Below are 24,203 nucleotides of genomic sequence, written 5' to 3'. Positions count from 1 at the left end.
CTGGGATTTTGGGGCTTGGATCCCAGCAATTTTGGAGCTCAGATCCTGGGGTTTTTGGGCTCAGGTCCCGGGATTTTGGGGCTCAGATCCCAGCGATTTTTGGGCTGGGACCCTGGGATTTTGGGGCTCAGATCCCGGCAATTTTGGGGCTCAGATCCCGGGGATTTTTGGGCTCAGGTCCTGGGATTTTTGGGCTCAGACCCTGGGATTTTTGGGCTCAGATCCTGGGATTTTGGGGCTCAGATCCCAGGATTTTTGGGCTCAGATCCCGGGATTTTGGTGCTCAGATCCCAGCAATCTTGGGGCTCAGATCCCGGCGATTTCGGGGATCAGATCCTGGCAATTTTTGGGCTCCGATCCCAGCGATTTCTGGGTTCAGACCCCGGGATTTTTGGGGCTCAGATCCCGGCAATTTTGGGGCTCAGATCTCAGGATTTTGGGACTCAGGTCTCGGGATTTTTGGGCTGGGACTCTGGGATTTTTAGGCTCAGATCCCAGCAATTTGGGGCTCAGATTCTGGCGATTTTTAGACTCAGATCCCGGTGATTTTTGGGCTCAGATCCTGGGATTTTGGGGCTCAGATCCCAGCGATTTTTGGGCTCAGATCCTGGGATTTGGGGCTCAGATCCCGATGATTTTTGGGCTCAGATCCCAGGATTTTTGGGACTCAGGTCTCGGGATTTTTGGGCTGGGACTCTGGGATTTTTAGGCTCAGATCCCAGCAATTTGGGGCTCAGATTCTGGCGATTTTTAGACTCAGATCCCGGTGATTTTTGGGCTCAGATCCTGGGATTTTGGGGCTCAGATCCCAGCGATTTTTGGGCTCAGATCCTGGGATTTGGGGCTCAGATCCCGATGATTTTTGGGCTCAGATCCCAGGCTTTTTGGGGCTCAGATCCCGATGATTTTTGGGCTCAGATCCCGGGCTTTTTGGGCTCAGATCCCGATGGTTTTGGGGCTCAGATCCCGATGATTTTTGGGCTCAGATCCCGGGATTTTCGCACCCCAGCAACGCCTCACCGCCTGCTTGGTGGATTTCCCCCCGGCTTTGAGGTCCCGCAGTTTCTTTTCCTGCTTCTCGAACTGCTTCAGGAGCTCCTTCTGCTTCTGCTGGTACATCTTCTTAAAGGTCACTGCGGGATCCCAGGAATTCCGGCTCATCCCAGGAATTCCGGCTCATCCCAGGAATTCCGGCTCATCCCGGGAATTCCGGCTCATCCCGGGGCCCCCCGGCTCCCCTTCCCCTCCCCAGGACTCCCCCATTCCCCTTCCCTGTTTGTTCCCTCCTTTATTCCTCTTTTTCCCCCATTCCCAGTCCCCTTTTCCCCTCATTTCCCCTCGTTTTTCCCCAGTTTCCCCCGTTCCCATTCCCAATTCTCATTCCCATTCCCATTTTTCCCGTTTCCCCCCATTTTTCCCCCCTTTTTCCCCATTTTTCTCTGGGTTTTTTCCCTTTTCTCCCGGTTTTCCTCCATTTCCTTCTCGTTCTCATTCTCATTCCGATTCCCATTTCTCCCCATTTTTCCCCATTTTTTCTCTGTTTTTTTTCCCTTTTTCCCTTGTTTTCCCCCATTCCCGCTCATTCCCACTCCTGTTCCCATTTCCCCCCATTTTATCCCATTTTTCTCTACTTTTTACCCCTTTTTCCCTCGATTTCTTCCATTTCCCTCTCATTCCCATTCCTATTCCTGTTTTCCCCGTTTTTTCCCGTTTTTTCCCGTTTTTCCCCGTTTTTCCCATTTTCCCGGTTTTTCTCCCCAAACCCCGCTGCTCTCACTGTAGTTCCCGCGGTAGTAGTGCAGCCTCTGCGAATCCAGGTGGACAATTCCAAATTCCCCCCTTTCTATCCCATTTTTATCCCATTTTTCCCCCGTTTTCCCCCGTTTTTCCCCGTTTTCCCCGTTTTTCCCCGTTTTTCCCATTTTCCCGGTTTTTCTCCCCAAACCCCACTGCTCTCACTGTAGTTCCCGCGGTAGTAGTGCAGCCTCTGGGAATCCAGGTGGACAATTCCAAATTCCCCCCTTTCTATCCCATTTTTCCTCACTTTTCCCCCGTTTTTCCCCGTTTTTTCCCGTTTTTTCCCGTTTTTCCCCGTTTTTCCCATTTTCCCGGTTTTTCTCCCCAAACCCCGCTGCTCTCACTGTAGTTCCCGCGGTAGTAGTGCAGCCTCTGCGAATCCAGGTGGACAATTCCAAATTCCCCCCTTTCTATCCCATTTTTATCCCATTTTTCCCCCGTTTTTCCCCGTTTTTTCCCGTTTTTTCCCGTTTTTCCCCGTTTTTCCCATTTTCCCGGTTTTTCTCCCCAAACCCCGCTGCTCTCACTGTAGTTCCCGCGGTAGTAGTGCAGCCTCTGGGAATCCAGGTGGACAATTCCAAATTCCCCCCTTTCTATCCCATTTTTATCCCATTTTTCCCCCGTTTTTCCCCGTTTTTCCCCGTTTTTCCCCGTTTTTCCCCGTTTTTCCCATTTTCCCGGTTTTTCTCCCCAAACCCCGCTGCTCTCACTGTAGTTCCCGCGGTAGTAGTGCAGCCTCTGGGAATCCAGGTGGACAATTCCAAATTCCCCCCTTTCTATCCCATTTTTATCCCATTTTTCCTCACTTTTCCCCCGTTTTTCCCCGTTTTTTCCCATTTTTCCCCGTTTTTCCCATTTTCCCGGTTTTTCTCCCCAAACCCCGCTGCTCTCACTGTAGTTCCCGCGGTAGTAGTGCAGCCTCTGGGAATCCAGGTGGACAATTCCAAATTCCCCCCTTTCTATCCCATTTTTATCCCATTTTTCCCCCGTTTTTTCCCCTTTTTTCCCGTTTTTCCCCGTTTTTCCCATTTTTCCGGTTTTTCTCCCCAAACCCCGCTGCTCTCACTGTAGTTCCCGCGGTAGTAGTGCAGCCTCTGGGAATCCAGGTGGACAATTCCAAATTCCCCCCTTTCTATCCCATTTTTATCCCATTTTCCCCCGTTTTTTCCCGTTTTTTCCCGTTTTTTCCCGTTTTTCCCCGTTTTTCCCATTTTCCCGGTTTTTCTCCCCAAACCCCGCTGCTCTCACTGTAGTTCCCGCGGTAGTAGTGCAGCCTCTGGGAATCCAGGTGGACAATTCCAAATTCCCCCCTTTCTATCCCATTTTTATCCCATTTTTCCCCCGTTTTTCCCCGTTTTTTCCCGTTTTTTCCCGTTTTTCCCCGTTTTTCCCATTTTCCCGGTTTTTCTCCCCAAACCCCGCTGCTCTCACTGTAGTTCCCGCGGTAGTAGTGCAGCCTCTGCGAATCCAGGTGGACAATTCCAAATTCCCCCCTTTCTATCCCATTTTTATCCCATTTTTCCCCCGTTTTTCCCCGTTTTTCCCCCTTTTTTCCCGTTTTTCCCCGTTTTTCCCATTTTCCCGGTTTTTCTCCCCAAACCCCGCTGCTCTCACTGTAGTTCCCGCGGTAGTAGTGCAGCCTCTGCGAATCCAGGTGGACAATTCCAAATTCCCCCCTTTCTATCCCATTTTTATCCCATTTTTCCCCCGTTTTTCCCCGTTTTTCCCCCGTTTTTCCTCTTTTTTCCCATTTTCCCGGTTTTTCTCCCCAAACCCCGCTGCTCTCACTGTAGTTCCCGCGGTAGTAGTGCAGCCTCTGCGAATCCAGGTGGACAATTCCAAATTCCCCCCTTTCTATCCCATTTTTATCCCATTTTTCCCCCGTTTTTCCCCGTTTTTTCCCGTTTTTTCCCGTTTTTCCCCGTTTTTCCCATTTTCCCGGTTTTTCTCCCCAAACCCCGCTGCTCTCACTGTAGTTCCCGCGGTAGTAGTGCAGCCTCTGCGAATCCAGGTGGACAATTCCAAATTCCCCCCTTTCTATCCCATTTTTATCCCATTTTTCCCCCGTTTTTCCCCGTTTTTCCCCGTTTTTCCCCGTTTTTCCCCGTTTTTCCCATTTTCCCGGTTTTTCTCCCCAAACCCCGCTGCTCTCACTGTAGTTCCCGCGGTAGTAGTGCAGCCTCTGCGAATCCAGGTGGATGATGTCGGTGCAGACGTCGTCCAGGAACCCCTGGTCGTGGCTCACCACCAGCAGCGTCTTCTTCCAGCTCTGCAGGTAACTGGGAAATGGGGAGAATTCCGTCAAAACCGGGAAATTTGTAAAAAACGGGGAGTTCCATAAAAAAATGGGGAACTCCGTAAAAAACTGGAAATTCCGTAAAAAACTGGAAATCTATAACAAATGGGGAGTTCTGCCAAAAACGGGGAATTCCGTAAAAAACTGGAAATTCCACGAGAACAGGAAATTCTGTAAAAAAAGGGGAAATTCCGTAAGGAAATTCAGCAAAAAGGGGGAAATTTCATAAAAAAAGGGAAATTGATAAAAAATGGGGAATTCCAGAAAAAGCGGGCAATTCCACTAAAAACTGGAAATTCCATAAAAAACTGGAAATTCCGCAAAAAACGGAGAATTCCGTACAAAACGGGAAATTCCACTAAAAACTGGAAATTCCGAAAAAAAATGGAAACTCCACAAAAAACGGGAAATTCCGTAAAAAACGGAAAATTCCACAAAAAATGGGGAATTCTATAAAAAACTGGAAATTCCGAAAAAAACGGGGAATTCCATAAAAAACTGGAAATTCAGAAAAAAACGGGGAATTCCATAAAAAACAGGAAATTCCACAAGAACAAGAAATTCTGTAAAAAACCAGGAAATTCCGTAAAAAATGGGAAATCTATAAGAAACGGGAAATTCCGTAAAAAAGGGGAAGTTCAGCAAAAAACGGGAAATTCCACGAAAAGAGAAAATTCCATAAAAAACAGGGAATTCCATAAAAACTGGGAAATACCATAAAACACGGGAACTTCTGCAAAAAATGGGAAATTTCATGAAAAAAGGGAAGTTTATAAAAAATGGGTAATTCCAGAAAAAGTGGCAAATTCCACTAAAAACGGGAAATTCCGTAAAAATGGGGAATTCCATAAAAAAACGGGTAATTCAGCAAAAAATGGGAAATTTCATTAAAAAAAGGGAAATTTGTAAAAAACAGGAAATTCCACTAAAAACGGGAAATTCCATAAAAAGCGGGAAATTCTGTAAAAACGGGGAATTCCATAAAAAACTGGAAATTCAGCAAAAAACTGGAAATTCCACAAAAATGGGAAATTCCATAAAAAACGGGAAAATCCGTAAAAAACGGGAAATTTCATAAAAAACAGGGAATTCCATAAAAGGCGATTCCCGCGCTTCCCCCCCACCCCAAAATGCCCCAAATCGCCCCCAAATCCTCTCCAGCCGCCCCCTGCCCCCACCCCTGGGATCCCAAATCCCGACGTCCCCAAAAATTCCTGAAATCGCCCCGAAATTCCCCCCCAAGAAAAAGGAAAACCAAAAAAAAACCAAAACAAAAACCGCCCGGGATTTCCAGAGCCCCAAAAATCCACGAAATCCCCCCAAAATGCCCCGAAATTCCCAAAACCTCCCCAGAGCCCCCAACCCCGCCTGCCCCACGCCCCCAAATCCAAGGAAATCCCCCCAAAAATCCCCCCCCGAACGCCCCGAAAATTCCAGAAAAAAATCCCCAAATCCCCGAAATGCCCCAAAATGCCTGAAATGCCCCAAAATGCCCCAAAACGCCCGAAATGCCCAAAACGCCCGAAATGCCCCAAAATGCCCGAAATGCCCCAAACGCCCAAAATGCCCCAAAACGCCCGAAATGCCCCAAATCCCCGAAATGCTCAAAACGCCCAAAATGCTCAAAACACCCGAAATGCCCCAAACGCCCGAAATGCCCCAAAATCCCCGAAATGCCCCAAACGCCCAAAATGCTCAAAACGCCTGAAATGCCCAAAATGCCCGAAATGCCCCAAAACGCCCGAAATGCCCCAAACGCCCAAAATGCTCAAAACGCCTGAAATGCCCAAAATGCCCCAAAATGCCCGAAATGCCCCAAAATGCCCGAAATGCCCCAAACGGCCGAAATGCCCCAAAATGCCCAAAATGCCCCAAAATGCCCGAAATGCCCCAAAACGCCCGAAAGGCCCCAAAACGCCCAAAATGCCCCAAAATGCCCAAAATGCCCCAAAACGCCCGAAATGCCCCAAAACGCCCAAAATGCCCCAAAACGCCCAAAATGCCCCAAAATGCCCGAAATGCCCAAAATGCCCAAAACACCTGAAATGCCCAAAATGCCCAAAATGCCCCAAAATGCCCAAAATGCCCCAAAATGCCCGAAATGCCCAAAACGCCCGAAATGCCCCAAACGCCCGAAATGCCCCAAAATGCCCGAAATGCCCAAAACGCCCGAAATGCCCCAAAATGCCCAAAATACCCCAAAATGCCCGAAATGCCCCAAACGGCCGAAATGCCCCAAAACGCCCGAAATGCCCCAAACGCCCAAAATGCCCCAAAATGCCCAAAATGCCCCAAAATGCCCAAAATGCTCAAAACGCCCGAAATGCCCCAAAACGCCCGAAATGCCCCAAATGGCCAAAATGCTCAAAACGCCCGAAATGCCCCAAACGCCCAAAATGCTCAAAACGCCTGAAATGCCCAAAATGCCCGAAATGCCCCAAAATGCCCGAAATGCCCCAAACGCCCGAAATGCCCCAAACGCCCAAAATGCCCCAAACGCCCAAAATGCTCAAAACGCCTGAAATGCCCAAAATGCCCGAAATGCCCAAAATGCCCCAAAACGGCTGAAATGCCCCAAATGCCCGAAATGCCCCAAATGCCCGAAATGCCCCAAAATGCCCGAAATGCCCCAAACGGCCGAAATGCCCCAAAATGGCCAAAATGCCCCAAAATGCCCGAAATGCCCCAAACGCCCGAAATGCCCCAAAACGCCCCGAAGCCGCACTTGTTGAGCCAGATGACGGCGTTCAGGTCCAGGTGATTCGTGGGCTCGTCCAACATCAGCAGCGTCGGCTCCAGGAACAGAGCCCTGCGAGAGCACAGCTGGGCACAGCTGGGCACACCTGGGGGCACCTGGGGCACACCTGGGGACACTTGGGGGGGCTGGGGACACACCTAGGGACATCTGGGGCACACCTGGGCACCCCTGGACGCACCTGGAGCACATCTGGGTCCCACCAGGGGACACCGGGGCACACCTGGGCACACCCAGGACACACCTGGGGCACACCTGGGCACAGCTGGGAACACCTGGGCACACTCAGGACACACCTGGGGGCACCTGGGGACACCTGGGGACGTCTGGGACACATCTGGGGCACACCTGAGGCACACCTGGGGATGTCTGGGCACACCTGGGACACACCTGGGGCACACCTGGGGCACCCCTGGGGACATCTGGGCACACCTGGGCACCCCTGGGCACACCCAGGACACACCTGGGGCACCCCTGGGCACACCTGGGACACCCAGGGGACACCTGGGACACACCTGGGGCACACCTGGGGCACACCTGGGCACACCCAGGACACACCTGAGGCACACCTGGGCACACCCGGGGCACCCCTGGGGACATCTGGGCACACCTGGACACCCCTGGAGACCCCTGGGCACACCCAGGACACACCTGGGGCACACCTGGGCACACCCAGGACACACCTGGGCACACCCAGGACACACCTGGGCACACCCGGGGCACCCCTGGGGACATCTGGGCACACCTGGGCACCCCTGGACACCCCTGGGCACACCTGGACACCCCTGGACACACCCGGGACACACCTGGGCACCCCTGGGCACACCTGGGACACACCTGGACACCCCTGGGCACACCCAGGACACACCTGGGGCACACCTGGGCACACCCCGGGCACACCTGGGCACACCCGGGGCACCCCTGGGGACATCTGGGCACACCTGGGCACCCCTGGACACCCCTGGGCACACCCAGGACACACCTGGGTCCCACCAGGACACACCTGGGCACACCCAAGACACACCTGGGCACAGCCCGGGCACACCTGGGCACACCTGGACACCCCTGGGCACACCCAAGACACACCTGGGCACAGCCCGGGCACACGCCACCCCCATCCATGCCCACCTGCCCCGTGCCCCCCCGCCGGGCTCACCTGGCCAGGGACACCCTCATCCTCCAGCCCCCCGAGAACTTGCGCGTGGCGCGGTTCTGCATGGCGGCCGTGAAGCCCAGCCCCGCCAGGATGCGCCGCGCCTTGGCCTCGGCCGCCGCCGCCCCGATGGCACGCAGCTCCTCGTACACCTGCGGGGCGGGCACAGTGAGACACAGCCGGGGGGCACCCGCGGGGCACCTGAGAGCACCTGAGTGCACCTGACAGCACCTGTGCCCACCTGAGAGCACCTGAGAGCACCTGACAGCACCTGAGTGCACCTGAGAGCACCTGAGAGCACCTGTGCCCACCTGAGAGCACCTGAGAGCACCTGAGAGCACCTGTGCCCACCTGAGAGAGCCGCGGGGCACCCGCGGGGGCACCTGAGAGCACCTGAGAGCACCTGAGTGCACCTGTGCCCACCTGAGAGCACCTGAGAGCACCTGACAGCACCTGTGCCCACCTGAGAGCACCTGAGAGCACCTGACAGCACCTGAGAGCACCTGAGAGAGCTGCGGGGCACCCCCGGGGGCACCTGAGAGCACCTGAGTGCACCTGTGCCCACCTGAAAGCACCTGAGTGCACCTGAGAGCACCTGAGTGCACCTGTGCCCACCTGAGAGAGCCGCGGGGCACCCCCGGGGGCACCTGAGAGCACCTGAGAGCACCTGTGCCCACCTGAGAGCACCTGAGTGCACCTGTGCCCACCTGAGAGAGCCGTGGGGCACCCGCGGGGGCACCTGAGAGCACCTGAGTGCACCTGAGAGCACCTACAGGCACCTGAGAGCACCTGAGAGCGCCGCAGGGCACCCCCAGGGGCACCTGAGAGCACCTGAGAGCGCCGCAGGGCACCCCCAGGGGCACCTGCGCCCACCTGAGAGCACCTGAGTGCACCTGAGTGCACCTACAGGCACCTGAGAGCACCTGAGAGCGCCGATGGCACCCCCAGGGGCACCTGCGCCCACCTGAGAGCACCTACGGGCACCTGAGAGCACCTGAGCGCACCTGAGAGCACCTGAGAGCACCTGTGCCCACCTGAGAGAGCTGCGGGGCACCCCCGGGGGCACCTGAGAGCACCTGAGAGCACCTGTGCCCACCTGAGAGCGCCACGGGGCACCTGCGGGGGCATCTGCACCCTCCTATGGGCACCTGAGTGCACCTACAGGCACCTGAGAGCACGTGAGAGCACCTGTGCCCACCTGAGAGCACCTGAGAGCGCCGATGGCACCCCCGGGGGCACCTGTGCCCACCTGAGAGAGCCGCGGGGCACCCCCGGGGGCACCTGAGAGCACCTGAGAGCACCTACAGGCACCTGAGAGCACCTGAAAGAGCCGCGGGGCACCCCCGGGGGCACTTGCACCCACCTATGGGCACCTGAGAGAGCCCCGGGGCACCCCCAGGGGCACCTGCGCCCACCTGAGAGCACCTGAGAGCACCTGAGGGCACCTGAGAGCACCTGCGCCCACCTGAGAGCACCTGAGAGCACCTGAGAGCACCTGAGGGCACCTGTGGGCACCCGCTGCGGCCCCGGATGTGCCCTGGGGGGCTCTGGGGGTCTCCAGGTGTGCCCTGGGCATCCCCGGCTGTGTCCGGGTGCATTTTGGGGCTCCCCAGGTGCCCCCAGGTCTATCCCACCCCCCCAGGTCTATCCCACCCCCCCAGGTGTGTCCCGGCCCACCCAGGTGCCCGCAGGTGCCCCCCAGGTGCCCGCAGGTGTGTTTTAAGCCCCCCCAGGTGTGTCCCAGCCCCCGCAGGTGCCCCCAGGTGTGTCCCAGCCCCCCTCCCAGCCCCCCCAGGTGCCCCCCAGCCCCCGCAGGTGCCCGCAGGTGCCCGCAGGTGCCCTCAGGTACCTTCTCCAGCCGCTCGGCGGCCGCGTCGTCGCCGCTGTCCAGCAGCCCCTGCAGGCGCCGCTCCTCGTCCAGCAGCCGCAGGCGCTTGGTGTCGGCCCGGAGCACGGCCTGGACGGCCGGGGTGTCATCGGCCAGCACCTCTGGGCACAGGTGAGGGACAGGTGAGACATGGGTGGGCACAGGTGAGGGACAGGTGAGGGACAGGTGAGGGACAGGTGAGGGACAGGTGGGGACAGGTGGGACAGGTGAGGGACAGGTGAGGGACAGGTGAGCACAGCCAGGGTGTCATCGGCCAGCACCTCTGGGCACAGGTGAGGGACAGGTGAGGGACAGGTGAGGGACAGGTGAGGACAGGTGGGGACAGGTGGGACAGGTGAGGGACAGGTGAGGGACAGGTGTGTCCAGGTGTGTCCAGGTGCATCCCAACCCTCCCCCCCCAGGTGCCCCCCAAGTCCCCCCAGGTGCCCCCCAGGTGTGTCCCAGACCCCTCAGGTATGTCCAGGTGCCCCCCAGGTTCCCCCCAGGTGCCCCCCAGCTGCCCCCCAGGTGTGTCCAGGTGCCCCCCAGGTGTGTCCAGGTGCCCCCAAGTGCTTCCCAGCCCCCCCCAGCCCCCCCAGGTGCCCCCCAGGTGTGTCCCAGCCCCCCCAGGTGCCCCCAGATGTGTCCAGGTGCCCCCCAGGTGTCCCCAGGTCCCCCAGGTGTGCCCAGGTGCCCCCCAGGTGCTTCCCAGCCCCCCCCAGCCCCCCCAGGTACCCCCCAGGTGTGTCCCAGCCCCCCCAGGTGTCCCCAGGTGCCCCCCAGCTGCCCCCCAGGTGTGCCCAGGTGCCCCCCAGGTGTGTCCAGGTGCCCCCATCCCCCCCAGGTGCCCCCAGGTGTGTCCCAGCCCCCCCAGGTGTCCCCAGGTCCCCCAGGTGTGCCCAGGTGCCCCCCAGGTGCTTCCCAGCCCCCCCCAGCCCCCCCAGGTACCCCCCAGGTGTCCCCAGGTGCCCCCCAGCTGCCCCCCAGGTGTGCCCAGGTGCCCCCCAGGTGTGTCCAGGTGCCCCCATCCCCCCCAGGTGCCCCCCAGGTGTGTCCCAGTCCCCCCAGGTGCCCCCACTTGCCCCCAGGTGTGTCCCAGCCCCCCCCAGGTCCCCCCAGGTGCCCCCCAGGTGCCCCCAGGTGTGTCCAGGTGCCCCCAGGTGCCCCCCAGGTGTGTCCCAGCCCCCCCAGGTGTCCCCAGGTGCCCCCCAGGTGTGTCCAAGTGCCCCCCAAGTGCCCCCAGGTGCCCCCAGGTGTGTCCAGGTGCCCCCCAGGTGCTTCCCAGCCCCCCCCAGCCCCCCCAGGTGCCCCCCAGGTGTGTCCCAGCCCCCCCAGGTGTCCCCAGGTGCCCCCCAGGTGCCCCCCAGATGTGTCCAGGTGCCCCCAGATGTGTCCAGCTGCCCCCCAGGTGTGCCCAGGTGCCCCCCAGGTGTGTCCAGGTGCCCCCATCCCCCCCAGGTGCCCCCAGGTGTGTCCCAGCCCCCCCAGGTGCCCCCCAGGTGCCCCCCAGTCCCCCCAGGTGCCCTCCAGGTGCCCCCAGGTGTGTCCCAGCCCCCCCAGGTGCCCCCAGGTGCCCCCAGATGTGTCCAGGTGCCCCCCAGGTGTCCCCAGGTCCCCCAGGTGTGCCCAGGTGCCCCCCAGGTGCTTCCCAGCCCCCCCCAGCCCCCCCAGGTACCCCCCAGGTGTCCCCAGGTGCCCCCCAGCTGCCCCCCAGGTGTGCCCAGGTGCCCCCCAGGTGTGTCCAGGTGCCCCCATCCCCCCCAGGTACCCCCCAGGTGTGTCCCAGCCCCCCCAGGTGTCCCCAGGTGCCCCCCAGGTGTCCCCAGGTGCCCCCCAGGTGCCCCCCAGATGTGTCCAGGTGCCCCCCAGGTGTGTCCAGGTGCCCCCCAGGTGTGTCCAGGTGCCCCCATCCCCCCCAGGTGCCCCCAGGTGTGTCCCAGTCCCCCCAGGTGCCCCCCAGGTGCCCCCAGGTGTGTCCAGGTGCCCTCAGGTCCCCCCAGGTGCCCCCCAGGTGTGTCCAGGTGCCCCCCAGGTGTGTCCCAGTCCCCCCAGGTGCCCCCACTTGCCCCCAGGTGCCCCCACTTGCCCCCAGGTGCCCCAGGTGTGTCCCAGCCCCCCCAGGTGTCCCCAGATGCCCCCAGGTGTGCCCAGGTGCCCCCCAGGTGCCCCCCAGGTGTGTCCAGGTGCCCCCCAGGTGTGTCCAGGTGCCCCCATCCCCCCCAGGTGCCCCCCAGGTGCACCCACCCTGCTCGCAGAGCAGCACGTCGATGTTGGGCGGGATGCTCAGGGCCCTGTTGGCGATGTGCTTCAGCAGCGTCGTCTTGCCCTTGCTGCCCCAAAAAGGCCGAGATTAACCCCAAATCCCGGCCCTGGGAAAGCCGGGGGGGGCGGGGGGAGGGGAGGGGAGCCCCGAAACGCCGGGGTTTGGCCCCAAACCGCACCCGTTGGGCCCCACGAGGCCGTAGCGGCGGCCGGCCACGATGTAAAGGTCAGCGTTGACGTAGAGCTCCTTGCCGTGAGCCGAGATGCTGAACTTCTCCAGCTGGGAGAAACGGGGCGAAAACACGGGGAATCGGGAAAAATGGGGGAAAACATGGGAAATAGGGAAAAATGGGAAATGGGAAAAATGGGGGGAAACACGGGGAATCGGGAAAAATGGGGGGAAACATGGGAGAATGGGGAATGGGGGAAAAACACGGGAAATGGGGAAAAATGGGGGGAAACATGGGGAATAGGGAAAAATGGGAAATGGGAAAAATGGGGGGAAACACGGGAATCGGGAAAAATGGGGGAAAACAGAGGGAATCATGAAAAATGGGGAATGGGGGGAATGGGGGAAAATGGGGGAAAACACGGGAAATCGGGAAAAATGGGGGGAAAATGGGAAAACGGGGAATGGGGGAAAAACACGGGAAATAGGGAAAAATGGGGGGAAACATGGGAAATAGGGAAAAATGGGAAATGGGAAAAATGGGGGGAACACGGGGAATCGGGAAAAATGGGGGAAAACACAGGGAATCATGAAAAATGGGGAATGGGGGGAATGGGGGAAAAATGGGGGGAAACACGGGAAATGGGGAAAAATGGGGGGAAACATGGGAAATAGGGAAAAATGGGAAATGGGAAAAATGGGGGGAAACACAGGGAATCGGGAAAAATGGGGGGAAACATGGGAGAATGGGGAATGGGGGAAAAACACGGGAAATCGGGAAAAATGGGGGGGAAATGGGAAAAAGAGGCAAAATCAGGAAAAATAGGAAATGGAAGGAATCGGGAAAAATAGGGAAAACCATGGGAAATGGGAAATGGGGAAAAATGGGGGAAACACGGGAAATGGGGAAAAACAAGGAATGGGGGAATGGGGAAAAATAGGGGAAAATGGGGGAAATCGGGAAAAATGGGGGGAAAATGGGAAAAATGGGAAAATGGGGGAAAAATGGGGGTAAATTGGGAAAATGGGAAATTGGGAAAAATGGGAAATGGGGGGAAATGGGGAGAATGGGGAATGGGGGGAATGGGGAAATGGGGAAAAATGGGAAAATGGGAAATGGGAAAAAGGGGGGAAATTGCGAAAAATGGGAAATGGGGAAATCAAGAAAAATGGGGAAAAATGGGAAAAACGGGGCGAAAAATAGGGAAAATGGGGGGAAATTGGGAAAATGGGAAATCAGGAAAAATGGGAAATGCGGGGAAAATAGGGGAAAAACGGGGGAAAACGGGGAAATGGGGACTCCCCAGCAGATTTCGGAACTCCCAAGGAGGATTTTGGGGCTCCCAGGCAGATTCTGGGGCTCCCGGGCAGATTTTGGGGCTCCTGGGTGGGTTTTGGGGCTCCCAAGCAGATTCTGGGGCTCCCGGGCAGATTTTGGGGCTCCCAAGGCAGATTTTGGGGCTCCCGGGCAGATTTTGGGGCTCCCAAGGCAGATTTTGGGGCTCCCAGGTGGGTTTTGGGGCTCCCAGGCAGATTTTGGGGCTCCTGGGCGGGTTTTGGGGTTCCCGGGCAGATTTTGGGGCTCCAAGGCGCATTTTGGAACTCCCAGGCAGATTTTGGGGCTCCTGGGCGGGTTTTGGAACTCCCAGGCAGATTTTGGGGCTCCCAGGCAGATTTTGGGGCTCCCAGGCAGATTTTGGAACTCCCAGGCAGATTTTGGGGCTCCTGGGCGGGTTTTGGAACTCCCAGGCAGATTTTGGGGCTCCCAGGCAGATTTTGGGGCTCCCGGGCGGGTTTTGGGGCTCACCTTGATGTCGGAGGCGTTCTCCAGCATGGCCTGGCGCGAGGACAGCTCGGCCTGGGACACGGCGAAGTCGCCGTCGCCCGACGCGGCCGCCGCCCGCAGCGAGGCCACCTGGCGCTGGAACTCGGCCTGCGGGGCCACGGGCGGGGTCAGCGCGGCCACGCCCACCGCGAGCAGGCCACGCCCACCGCGAGGAGGCCACGCCCACCGGGAGGAGGCCACGCCCTCACCGGGAGGAGGCCACGACCCCACCGGGAGGAGGCCACGCCCACCGCGAGCAGGCCACGCCCCCACCGGGAGGAGGCCACGCCCCCCATGAGGAGGCCACGCCCCCACCGGGAGCAGGCCACGCCCACCGCGAGGAGGCCACGCCCCCACCGGAGGAGGCCACACCCCCCAGGAGGAGGCTACGCCCCCACCGCAAGGAGGCCACGCCTACCGGGAGGAGGCCACACCCCCTCCTGGATTAGGCCACGCCCTCCGTGAGGCCACGCCCCCCAACAGTGCTCCTAGATTGGGTCAAGCCCACCGGGAGGAGGCCACGCCCCCAGCAGCACTCCTGGTTAGGCCACACCCACCGGAAGGAGGCCACGCCCCCAAAAGCGAGGTCACACCCCCCCGGATTAGGCCACGCCCATCTGGAGGAGGCCACGCCCCCGAAAAGCGAGGCCACGCCCCCAGCAGCGCTCCTGGATTGGGCCACGCCCACTGAGAGACAACCCCCCCAAAGCGAGGCCACGCCCCCTCGGTTAAAGCCACGCCCCCACCACGTGGCAGTGCCCACCATGAGGCCACGCCCCCTCAGTTAACCCACGCCCCCATGTGGCCACGCCCACTTTAAGGCCACACCCACAAAAGCCCCGCCCCCAAGCCCCGCCCCCGGGTTAAGCCACACCCCCAGGTCCAAGCCCCGGGCCCGGCCCCACCCCGGTCCAAGCCCCGCCCCCAGTTTAAGCCCTGCCCCAGTTTAAGCTCCGCCCCCAGCCCAAGCCCCGCCCCCTGCCCAAGCCCCGCCCCCCGGCCCCGCCCCCCACCTGCTTTTTCATCTTCTTCTTCTCCTTTTTGCTGACTCGGGCGTCCGGCCCCGCCCTCGGCCCCGCCCCCTCCTCATCCTCCTGCCAGGGAGCCCCAAAATCAGCCCAGGGAGCCCCAAAATATCCCCAGAAACCCCAAAACACCCTCAGGGACTCCCAAAATGCCCCCAAAACCACCCCAGGAACCCCCAAAATACCCCCAAAACCATCCCAGGCACCCAAAAATATCCCCAAAACCACCTCAGAGACCCGAAAACCACCCCAGAGATCCCAAAACTCCTCAGGGACCCCCAAAGTATCCCCAAAACCACCCCAGAGACCCCAAAACCACTGCAGGGACCCCAAAACACCTTTGGGTCCCCCAAAACTCCTCAAAGACCCCAAAAATCACCCCAGGAATGCCAAAAATCAGCCCGGGGACCCCCAAAATATCCCCAAAACCACCCCAGGGACCCCAAAACTCCTCAGGGACCCCAAAAATCACCCCGAGAATGCCAAAAATCAGCCCAGGGACCCCAAAACACCCAGGAGACCCCCAAAATATCCCCAAAATCACCCCAGGGACCCCAAAACCACCCCAGGAACCCCAAAACTCCTCAGAGACCCCAAAACCACCCCAGGGACTCCCAAAATATCCCCAAAACCACCCCAGGGACCCCAAAACCACCCCAGGGACCCCCAAAACCACCCCAGAGATCCCAAAACTCCTCAGGGACCCCCAAAGTATCCCCAAAACCACCCCAGGGACCCCAAAATACCCTCGGGGACCCCAAAACCACCCCAGTGACCCCCAAAATACCCCCAAAACCATCCCAGGGACCCCAAAAATATCCCCAAAACCACCTCAGGGACCCCAAAACCACCTCAGGGACCCCAAAACCACCCCAAAACCATCCCAGGGACCCCAAAACCACCCCAGGGACCCCAAAACCGCCCCAAAACCACCCCAGGGACCCCAAAACACCCTCGGGGACCCCAAAACCACCCCAAAACCACCCCAGGGACCCCAAAACCGCCCCAAAACCACCCCAGGGACCCCAAAACCACCTCAGGGACCCCAAAACCGCCCCAAAACCACCCCAGGGACCCCAAAATACCCTCAGGGACCCCAAAACCGCCCCAAAACCACCCCAGGGACCCCAAAACCGCCCCAAAACCATCCCAGGGACCCCAAAACCACCCCAGGAACCCCAAAATACCCCCAAAACCACCCCAGGGACCCCAAATTGACCCAAAACCACCCCAGGGACCCCAAAACACCCTCGGGGACCCAAAAACCACCCCAGGGACCCCAAAACCACCCCAGGGACCCCAAAACCGCCCCAAAACCATCCCAGGGACCCCAAAACCACCTCAGGGACCCCAAAACCGCCCCAAAACCACCTCAGGGACCCCAAAACCACCCCAGGGACCCCAAAACCGCCCCAAAACCACCCCAGGGACCCCAAAACCACCCCAGACATCCCAAAACTCCTCAGGGACCCCCAAAGTATCCCCAAAACCATCCCAAGGACCCCAAAATATCCCCAAAACCACCTCAGGGACCCCAAAACCACCCCAAAACCACCCCAGGGACCCCAAAACCACCTCAGGGACCCCAAAACCGCCCCAAAACCACCCCAGGGACCCCAAAACCACCCCAGGGACCCCAAAACCGCCCCAAAACCACCCCAGGGACCCCAAAACCACCTCAGGGACCCCAAAACCACCTCAGGGACCCCAAAACCGCCCCAAAACCACCCCAGGGACCCCAAAACCTCCTCAGGGACCCCAAAACCGCCCCAAAACCACCCCAGGGACCCCAAAACCGCCCCAGGGACCCCAAAACCGCCCCAGCGACCCCAAAACCGCCCCAAAACCACCCCAGGGACCCCAAGACCACCCCAGGGACCCCAAAACCGCCCCAAAACCACCCCAGGGACCCCAAAACCACCCCAGGGACCCCAAAACCACCCCAGGGACCCCAAATTGACCCAAAACCACCCCAGGGACCCCAAAATACCCTCAGGGACCCCAAAACCGCCCCAAAACCACCCCAGGGACCCCAAAACCACCCCAGGGACCCCAAAACCGCCCCAAAACCACCCCAGGGACCCCAAAACCACCTCAGGGACCCCAAAACCGCCCCAAAACCACCCCAGGGACCCCAAAACCACCCCAGGGACCCCAAAACCGCCCCAAAACCACCTCAGGGACCCCAAAACCACCCCAGACATCCCAAAACTCCTCAGGGACCCCCAAAGTATCCCCAAAACCATCCCAGGGACCCCAAAATATCCCCAAAACCACCTCAGGGACCCCAAAACCGCCCCAAAACCACCCCAGGGACCCCAAAACCACCTCAGGGACCCCAAAACCGCCCCAAAACCACCCCAGGGACCCCAAAACCACCCCAGGGACCCCAAAACCGCCCCAAAACCACCCCAGGGACCCCAAAACCACCTCAGGGACCCCAAAACCACCCCAAAACCACCTCAGGGACCCCAAAACCACCCCAGGGACCCCAAAACCATCCCAGGGACCCCAAAACCGCCCCAAAACCATCCCAGGGACCCCAAAACACCCTCGGGGACCCCAAAACCGCCCCAAAACCACCTCAGGGACCCCAAAACCGCCCCAAAACCACCCCAGGGACCCCAAAATACCCTCAGGGACCCCAAAACTGCCCCAAAACCACCCCAGGGACCCCAAAACCACCCCAGGGACCCCAAAACTGCCCCAAAACCACCCCAGGGACCCCAAAACCACCCCAGGGACCCCAAATTGACCCAAAACCACCCCAGGGACCCCAAAACCACCCCAGAGATCCCAAAACTCCTCAGGGACCCCCAAAGTATCCCCAAAACCATCCCAGGGACCCCAAAATATCCCCAAAACCACCCCAGGGACCCCAAAACCGCCCCAAAACCACCCCAGGGACCCCAAAACCACCCCAGGGACCCCAAAACCACCCCAGGGACCCCAAAACCGCCCCAAAACCACCCCAGGGACCCCAAAACCGCCCCAAATTCCCTCGGGGACCCCCAGCCCCCCCGGACTCACGTTCTCGCTTCCCTTCCGGGCTCCTTCCTCCTCCTCCTCCTCCTCCTCCTCCTCCCTCAGAGCCGTGACCTCGTTCTGCCACAAAACGGGGTCAAAAGCCCCAATTTTGGGGTCTCTCCCTCCCTCCAAAAACCCCCAAAATCCCCAAAAAACCCCCAAAACCCCCAATTTCCCCCCCTTTACCTTCCTGCCTTTGGCCTCCTCGGAGCCTTCGGCCTCATCCTCGCTGGGAGATTTGCCCTGAGGGTTTTGGGGGCCAACATGAGTCAAAAACCCCCAAAATTTGGGGTGATTCGGGGTAATTTGGGGCGTTTTGGGATTCCCACCCCCAAAAACTAGAAAAAAACTCCAAAAAGGAGGAAAATGGCCCAAAATCTCCCACCTGTTTCTTCCCCTTGGGCTTCTCGTTCTTGCGGCTCTTCCTCCTCCTGTCGCCCTCCTCTTCCTCCTGTGGGGAATCCCCGGCGTTTTGGGGCTTTTCCTGGCGTTTTTGGGGTTTCCCGAGGATTTTGGGGCTTTTTTAAAGGATTTTGGGGTTTTTTTAAAGGATTTCGAGCTTTTTTTAAAGGGTTTTTAAAGGTTTTTTAAAGGGTTTTTGAAAGGTTTTTTTCACAAAAATTCAAGAAATTTTTGAACTTGTTTTGAGATTTTTCCCAAGGATTTTGGAATTTTTCCTGCATTTTTGGGGGTTTTTCCAAGGATTTTGGGTTTTCTTAAAAGATTTTTTTAAAGACTTTTTTAAGGGGTTTTTAAAAGGGGCTTTTTTAAAGGTTTTTTTTTTTTTTCAGGAATTCATAAAATTCTTGAAACGATTTTGAGATTTTCCCCAGGATTTCAAAATTTTTCCCACGTTTTTTTGGGTTATGCCAAAAATTTTGAAGATTTTTAAGATTTTCTTTAAAGGGTTTTTTAAAGGCTTTTAAAGAGTTTTTAAAGGATTTTTTTAAAGGTTTTTTTCACACGAATTCAGGAGATTTCTGAAATTATTTTGAGATTTTCCCCAGGATTTTGATATTTTTCCCACATTTTTGGGGGTTTTTCCAAGGATTTTGGGTTTTTTCCACAGGAATTCAGGAAATTTTTGAAATTATTTTGAGATTTTCCCAAGGATTTTGGAATTTTTCCAGTATTTTTTGGGGTTTTTCCAAGGATTTGGGGGTTTTTTTCAGAGATCCAGATTTTATCCCCCCAGATTTTGGGGGTTTTTCCAAGGATTTTGGGGGTTTTTCCAAGGATTTTGGGGTTTTTCCCAGGGATTTTGGGATTTTTCCAAGGATTTTGGGGTTTTTCCAAGGATTTTGGGTTTTTCCCAGGGATTTTGGGTTTTTCCAAGGATTTTGGGGTTTTTCCAAGGATTTTGGTTTTTTTCCAGGGATTTTGGGGTTTTTCCAAAGATTTTGGGGGTTTCTAGGGATTTTGGGGGTTTTCCCAGGGATTTTGGGTTTTTTCCAAGGATTTTGGGTTTTTTCCAGCGATTTTGAGGTTTTTCCAAGGATTTTGGGTTTTTCCCAAGGATTTTGGGTTTTTCCAAGGATTTTGGGTTTTTCCCAGGGATTTTGGGGTTTTTCCAAGGATTTTGGGTTTTTCCCAGGGATTTTGGGGTTTTTCCAAGGATTTTGGGGTTTTTCAGGGATTTTGAGATTTTTCCAAGGATTTGGGTTTTTCCCAGGGATTTTGGGATTTTTCCAAGGATTTTGGGTTTTTTCCCAGGGATTTTGGGTTTTTCCAGGGATTTTGGGTTTTTCCCAAGGATTTTGGGTTTTTCCAAGGATTTTGGGTTTTTTCCAGGGATTTTGGGGTTTTTCCAAGGATTTTGGGGTTTTTCCCAGGGATTTTAGTTTTTTCCCAGGGATTTTGGGGTTTTTCCAAGGATTTTGGATTTTTCCCAGGGATTTTGGGTTTTTCCAAGGATTTTGGGTTTTTCCAAGGATTTTGGGTTTTTCCCAGGGATTTTGGGGTTTTTCCAAGGATTTTGGGGTTTTTCAGGGATTTTGAGATTTTTCCAAGGATTTGGGTTTTTTTCCAGGGATTTTGGGGTTTTTCCAAGGATTTTGGGGTTTTTCCAAGGATTTTGAGATTTTTCCAAGGATTTGGGTTTTTTCCAGGGATTTTGGGGTTTTCCCAGGGATTTTGGGGTTTTTCCAAGGATTATGGGGTTTTTCCAAGGATTTTGGGTTTTTCCCAGGGATTTTGGTTTTTTTCCAGGGATTTTGGGGTTTTCCCAGGGATTTTGGGGTTTTTCCAAGAATTTTGAGATTTTTCCAAGGATTTGGGTTTTTTTCCAAGGATTATGGGGTTTTTTCAAGGATTTTGGGTTTTTTCCAGGGATTTTGGGGTTTTTCCCAGGGATTTTGGGTTTTTTCCAGGGATTTTGGGGTTTTTCCAAGGATTTTGGGGTTTTTCAGGGATTTTGAGATTTTTCCAAGGATTTGGGTTTTTTTCCAGGGATTTTGGGGGTTTTCCAAGGATTTTGGGTTTTTCCCAGGGATTTTGGGGTTTTTCCAAGGATTTTGGGATTTTTCCAAGGATTTTGGGGTTTTTCCAAGGATTTTTGGTTTTTCCCAGGGATTTTGGGGTTTTTCCAAGGATTTTGGGATTTTTCCAAGGATTTTGGGTTTTTTTCCAAGGATTTTGGGTTTTTCCCAGGGATTATGGGGTTTTTCCAAGGATTTTGGGTTTTTTTTCCAGGGATTTTGGGTTTTTTTCCAAGGATTTTGGGTTTTTTCCAGGGATTTTGGGTTTTTCCCAAGGATTTTGGGTTTTTCCCAGGGATTTTGGGTTTTTCCAAGGATTTTGGGGTTTTTCCCAGGGATTTTGGGTTTTTCCCAGGGATTTTGGGGTTTTTCCAAGGATTATGGGGTTTTTCCAAGGATTTTGGGTTTTTCCCAGGGATTTTGGGGTTTTTTCCAAGGATTTTGGGTTTTTCCCAGGGATTTTGGGGTTTTTCCCAGGGATTTTGGGTTTTTTCCAGGGATTTTGGGGTTTTTCCAAGGATTTTGGGGTTTTTCAGGGATTTTGAGATTTTTCCAAGGATTTGGGTTTTTTTCCAGGGATTTTGGGGTTTTTTTCAAGGATTTTGGGTTTTGTCCAGGGATTTTGGATTTTTTTCAAGGATTTTGGGGTTTTTCCAGGGATTATGGGGTTTTTCCAAGGATTTTGGGGTTTTTCCCAGGGATTTTGGGGTTTTTCCAAGGATTTTGGGGTTTTTCAGGGATTTTGAGATTTTTCCAAGGATTTGGGTTTTTTCCCAGGGATTTTGGGGTTTTTCCAAGGATTTTGGGGTTTTTCCAAGGATTTTGGGGTTTTTCCCAGGGATTTTGGGGTTTTTCCAAGGATTTTGGGGTTTTTTCCAGGGATTTTGGGGGTTTTCCAAGGATTTTGGGTTTTTCCAAGGATTTTGGGTTTTTCCCAGGGATTTTGGGTTTTTCCCAGGGATTTTGGGTTTTTCCAGGGATTTTGGGATTTTTCCAAGGAGTTTGGGGTTTTTCCAAGGATTTTGGGTTTTTCCCAGGGATTTTGGGGTTTTTCCAAGGATTTTGGGTTTTTCCAGGGATTATGGGGTTTTCCCAAGGGATTTTGGGGTTTTTCCAAGGATTTTGGGATTTTTCCAAGGATTTTGGGGTTTTTCCAAGGATTTTGGGTTTTTTTCCAGGGATTTTGGGGTTTTTCCAGGGATTATGGGGTTTTCCCAAGGGATTTTGGGGTTTTTCCAAGGATTTTGGGATTTTTCCAAGGATTTTGGGGTTTTTCCAAGGATTTTGGGTTTTTTTCCAGGGATTTTGGGGTTTTTCCCAGGGATTTTGGGATTTTTCCAAGGATTTTGGGGTTTTTCCCAGGGATTTTAGTTTTTTCCCAGGGATTTTGGGGTTTTTCCAAGGATTTTGGGTTTTTTCCAGGGATTTTGGGGTTTTCCCAAGGATTTTGGGTTTTTCCAAGGATTTTGGGTTTTTCCCAGGGATTTTGGGGTTTTTCCAAGGATTTTGGGGTTTTTCAGGGATTTTGAGATTTTTCCAAGGATTTGGGTTTTTCCCAGGGATTTTGGGTTTTTCCCAGGGATTTTGGGGTTTTTCCAACGATTTTGGGTTTTTCCCAAGGATTTTGGGGTTTTTCCAAGGATTTTGGGTTTTTCCCAGGGATTTTGGGGTTTTTCCAAGGATTTTGGGGTTTTTCCCAAGGATTTTGGGGTTTTTTCCCAGGGATTTCGGAGTTTTTCAGGGATTTTGGGGTGTTTTGGACCCCGGCCTGGCCCCACCTTGGCACTTTTGCCCTTTGGGGTTTTTTTTTCCTCTTCCTCCTCCTCCTCCTCCTCGCTCTGCTCCTGGCCCAGCGCAGCAAAGACGTTCCCACCCTGCAGAAAAGATCCCAAAAACCCCAAATTATTCACATTTCCCCCAAACTCCCAGCGAGTCCCACCCTGAACCCTCCAAACCTCCCAAATTTGGGGGTTTTATCCCGTTTTTCCCCATTCTTCTTCATTTTGGGGCTGTTCCTCTGAAATTCCCTTTTCTGGGCGGTTTCTCCCCTTCATTTTGGGGGATTTTCTTCTCATTTTGGGTTTTTTCCCCCTCATTTGGGGTTTTTTCCCTCATTTTGGATTTTTTCCCGTTCATTTTGGGGTTTTTTCCCTCATTTTGGGGTTTTTTCCCTCATTTTGCAGGTTTTTTTTTCATTTTGGGGGTTTTTTCCCTCATTTTGAGTTTTTTCTCCTCATTTTGGGTTTTCCCCCCTCATTTTGGGTTTTTTCCCCTCATTTGGGGTTTTTTTCCCTCATTTTGGGTTTTTTCCCGTTCATTTTGGGGTTTTTTCCCTCATTTTGGGGTTTTTTCCCCTCATTTTGCAGTTTTTTCTTTTCATTTTGGAGCTTTTTTCCTTCATTTTGAGTTTTTTCTCCTCATTTTGGGTTTTCCCCCCTCATTTTGGGTTTTTCTCCTCATTTTGGGGTTTTTTACCCTCATTTTGGGATTTTTCCCCCTCATTTTGGGGTGGTTTTCCCCTCATTTGGCGGTTTTCCCCTCATTTTGGGTTTTTCCCCTCATTTGGGTTTTTTTCCCCTATTTTCGGTGTTTTCCACTCATTTTGGGGTTTTTTTCCCTCGTTTTGCCGTTTTTCCCCCTCATTTTGGGGGTTTTTACCTCTCATTTTGGGATTTTTTTCCCCTCATTTTGGGGTGGTTTTCCCCTCATTTGGCGGTTTTCCCCTCATTTTGGGTTTTTCCCCTCATTTGGGTTTTTTTCCCCTATTTTCGGTGTTTTCCACTCATTTTGGGGTTTTTTTCCCTCATTTTGGGGGTTTTTACCTCTCATTTCGGTGTTTTCCCCCTCATTTTGGGGGTTTTTACCTCTCATTTCGGTGTTTTCCCCCTCATTTTGGGGGTTTTTACCTCTCATTTCGGTGTTTTCCCCCTCATTTTGGGGGTTTTTACCTCTCATTTTGGTGTTTTCCCCCTCATTTTGGGGGTTTTTTCCCTCATTTTGGCGTTTTTCCCCCTCATTTTGGGGGTTTTTACCTCTCATTTTGGTGTTTTCCCCCTCATTTTGGGGGTTTTTACCTCTCATTTTGGTGTTTTCCCCCTCATTTTGGAGGTTTTTACCTCTCATTTCGGCGTTTTTCCCCTCATTTTGGGTTTTTCCCCTCACTTGGGTTTTTTTCCCCTATTTTAGGTATTTCCCACTCATTTTGGGGTTTTTTTCCCTCGTTTTGGCGTTTTTTCTCCTCATTTTGGGGTTTTTTACCCTCATTCTGGGATTTTTCCCCCTCATTTTGGGGTGGTTTTCCCTTCATTTGGCGGTTTTCCCCTCATTTTGGGTTTTTCCCCTCATTTGGGTTTTTTTCCCCTATTTTCGGTGTTTTCCACTCATTTTGGGGTTTTTTTCCCTCATTTTGGGGGTTTTTACCTCTCCTTTCGGTGTTTTCCCCCTCATTTTGGGGGTCTTTACCTCTCATTTCGGTGTTTTCCCCCTCATTTTGGGGGTTTTTTACCTCTCATTTTGGTGTTTTCCCTCTCATTTTGGGGGTTTTTACCTC

The 24,203-nt window shown here is 54.8% G+C and overlaps 1 protein-coding gene across 4 annotated transcripts in view; it reads right to left on the bottom strand.

The window, feature by feature from the left end:
• ABCF1 (ATP binding cassette subfamily F member 1) overlaps positions 1-24,203 on the bottom strand; it is a 33,553-nt gene that overhangs the window by 6,583 nt on the left and 2,767 nt on the right. For all 4 annotated transcript variants that reach the window (XR_014227188.1, XM_082299979.1, XM_082299980.1 and 1 more), the window contains exons 6-18: positions 22,432-22,527; positions 18,562-18,627; positions 18,363-18,419; positions 18,180-18,254; positions 15,138-15,218; positions 14,107-14,232; positions 12,310-12,410; positions 12,113-12,198; positions 9,851-9,990; positions 8,005-8,153; positions 6,819-6,902; positions 3,952-4,076; positions 1,021-1,133 (exon numbers count right to left, since the gene is read on the bottom strand). Coding sequence is in view for 3 of the 4 variants with exons in the window: in XM_082299979.1 (XP_082156105.1) it covers positions 1,021-1,133; positions 3,952-4,076; positions 6,819-6,902; positions 8,005-8,153; positions 9,851-9,990; positions 12,113-12,198; positions 12,310-12,410; positions 14,107-14,232; positions 15,138-15,218; positions 18,180-18,254; positions 18,363-18,419; positions 18,562-18,627; positions 22,432-22,527 (1,299 nt within the window). In the remaining variant the exon portion in view is untranslated. The remainder of the gene's footprint in view (positions 1-1,020; positions 1,134-3,951; positions 4,077-6,818; positions 6,903-8,004; positions 8,154-9,850; positions 9,991-12,112; positions 12,199-12,309; positions 12,411-14,106; positions 14,233-15,137; positions 15,219-18,179; positions 18,255-18,362; positions 18,420-18,561; positions 18,628-22,431; positions 22,528-24,203) is intronic.

The sequence above is a fragment of the Coloeus monedula genome (genome assembly GCF_965178545.1).
Source record: "Coloeus monedula genome assembly, chromosome: 36".
In the NCBI taxonomy this organism is placed as follows: Eukaryota; Metazoa; Chordata; class Aves; order Passeriformes; family Corvidae; genus Coloeus; species Coloeus monedula.
This window is presented reverse-complemented; position numbering and strand designations above follow the sequence as displayed.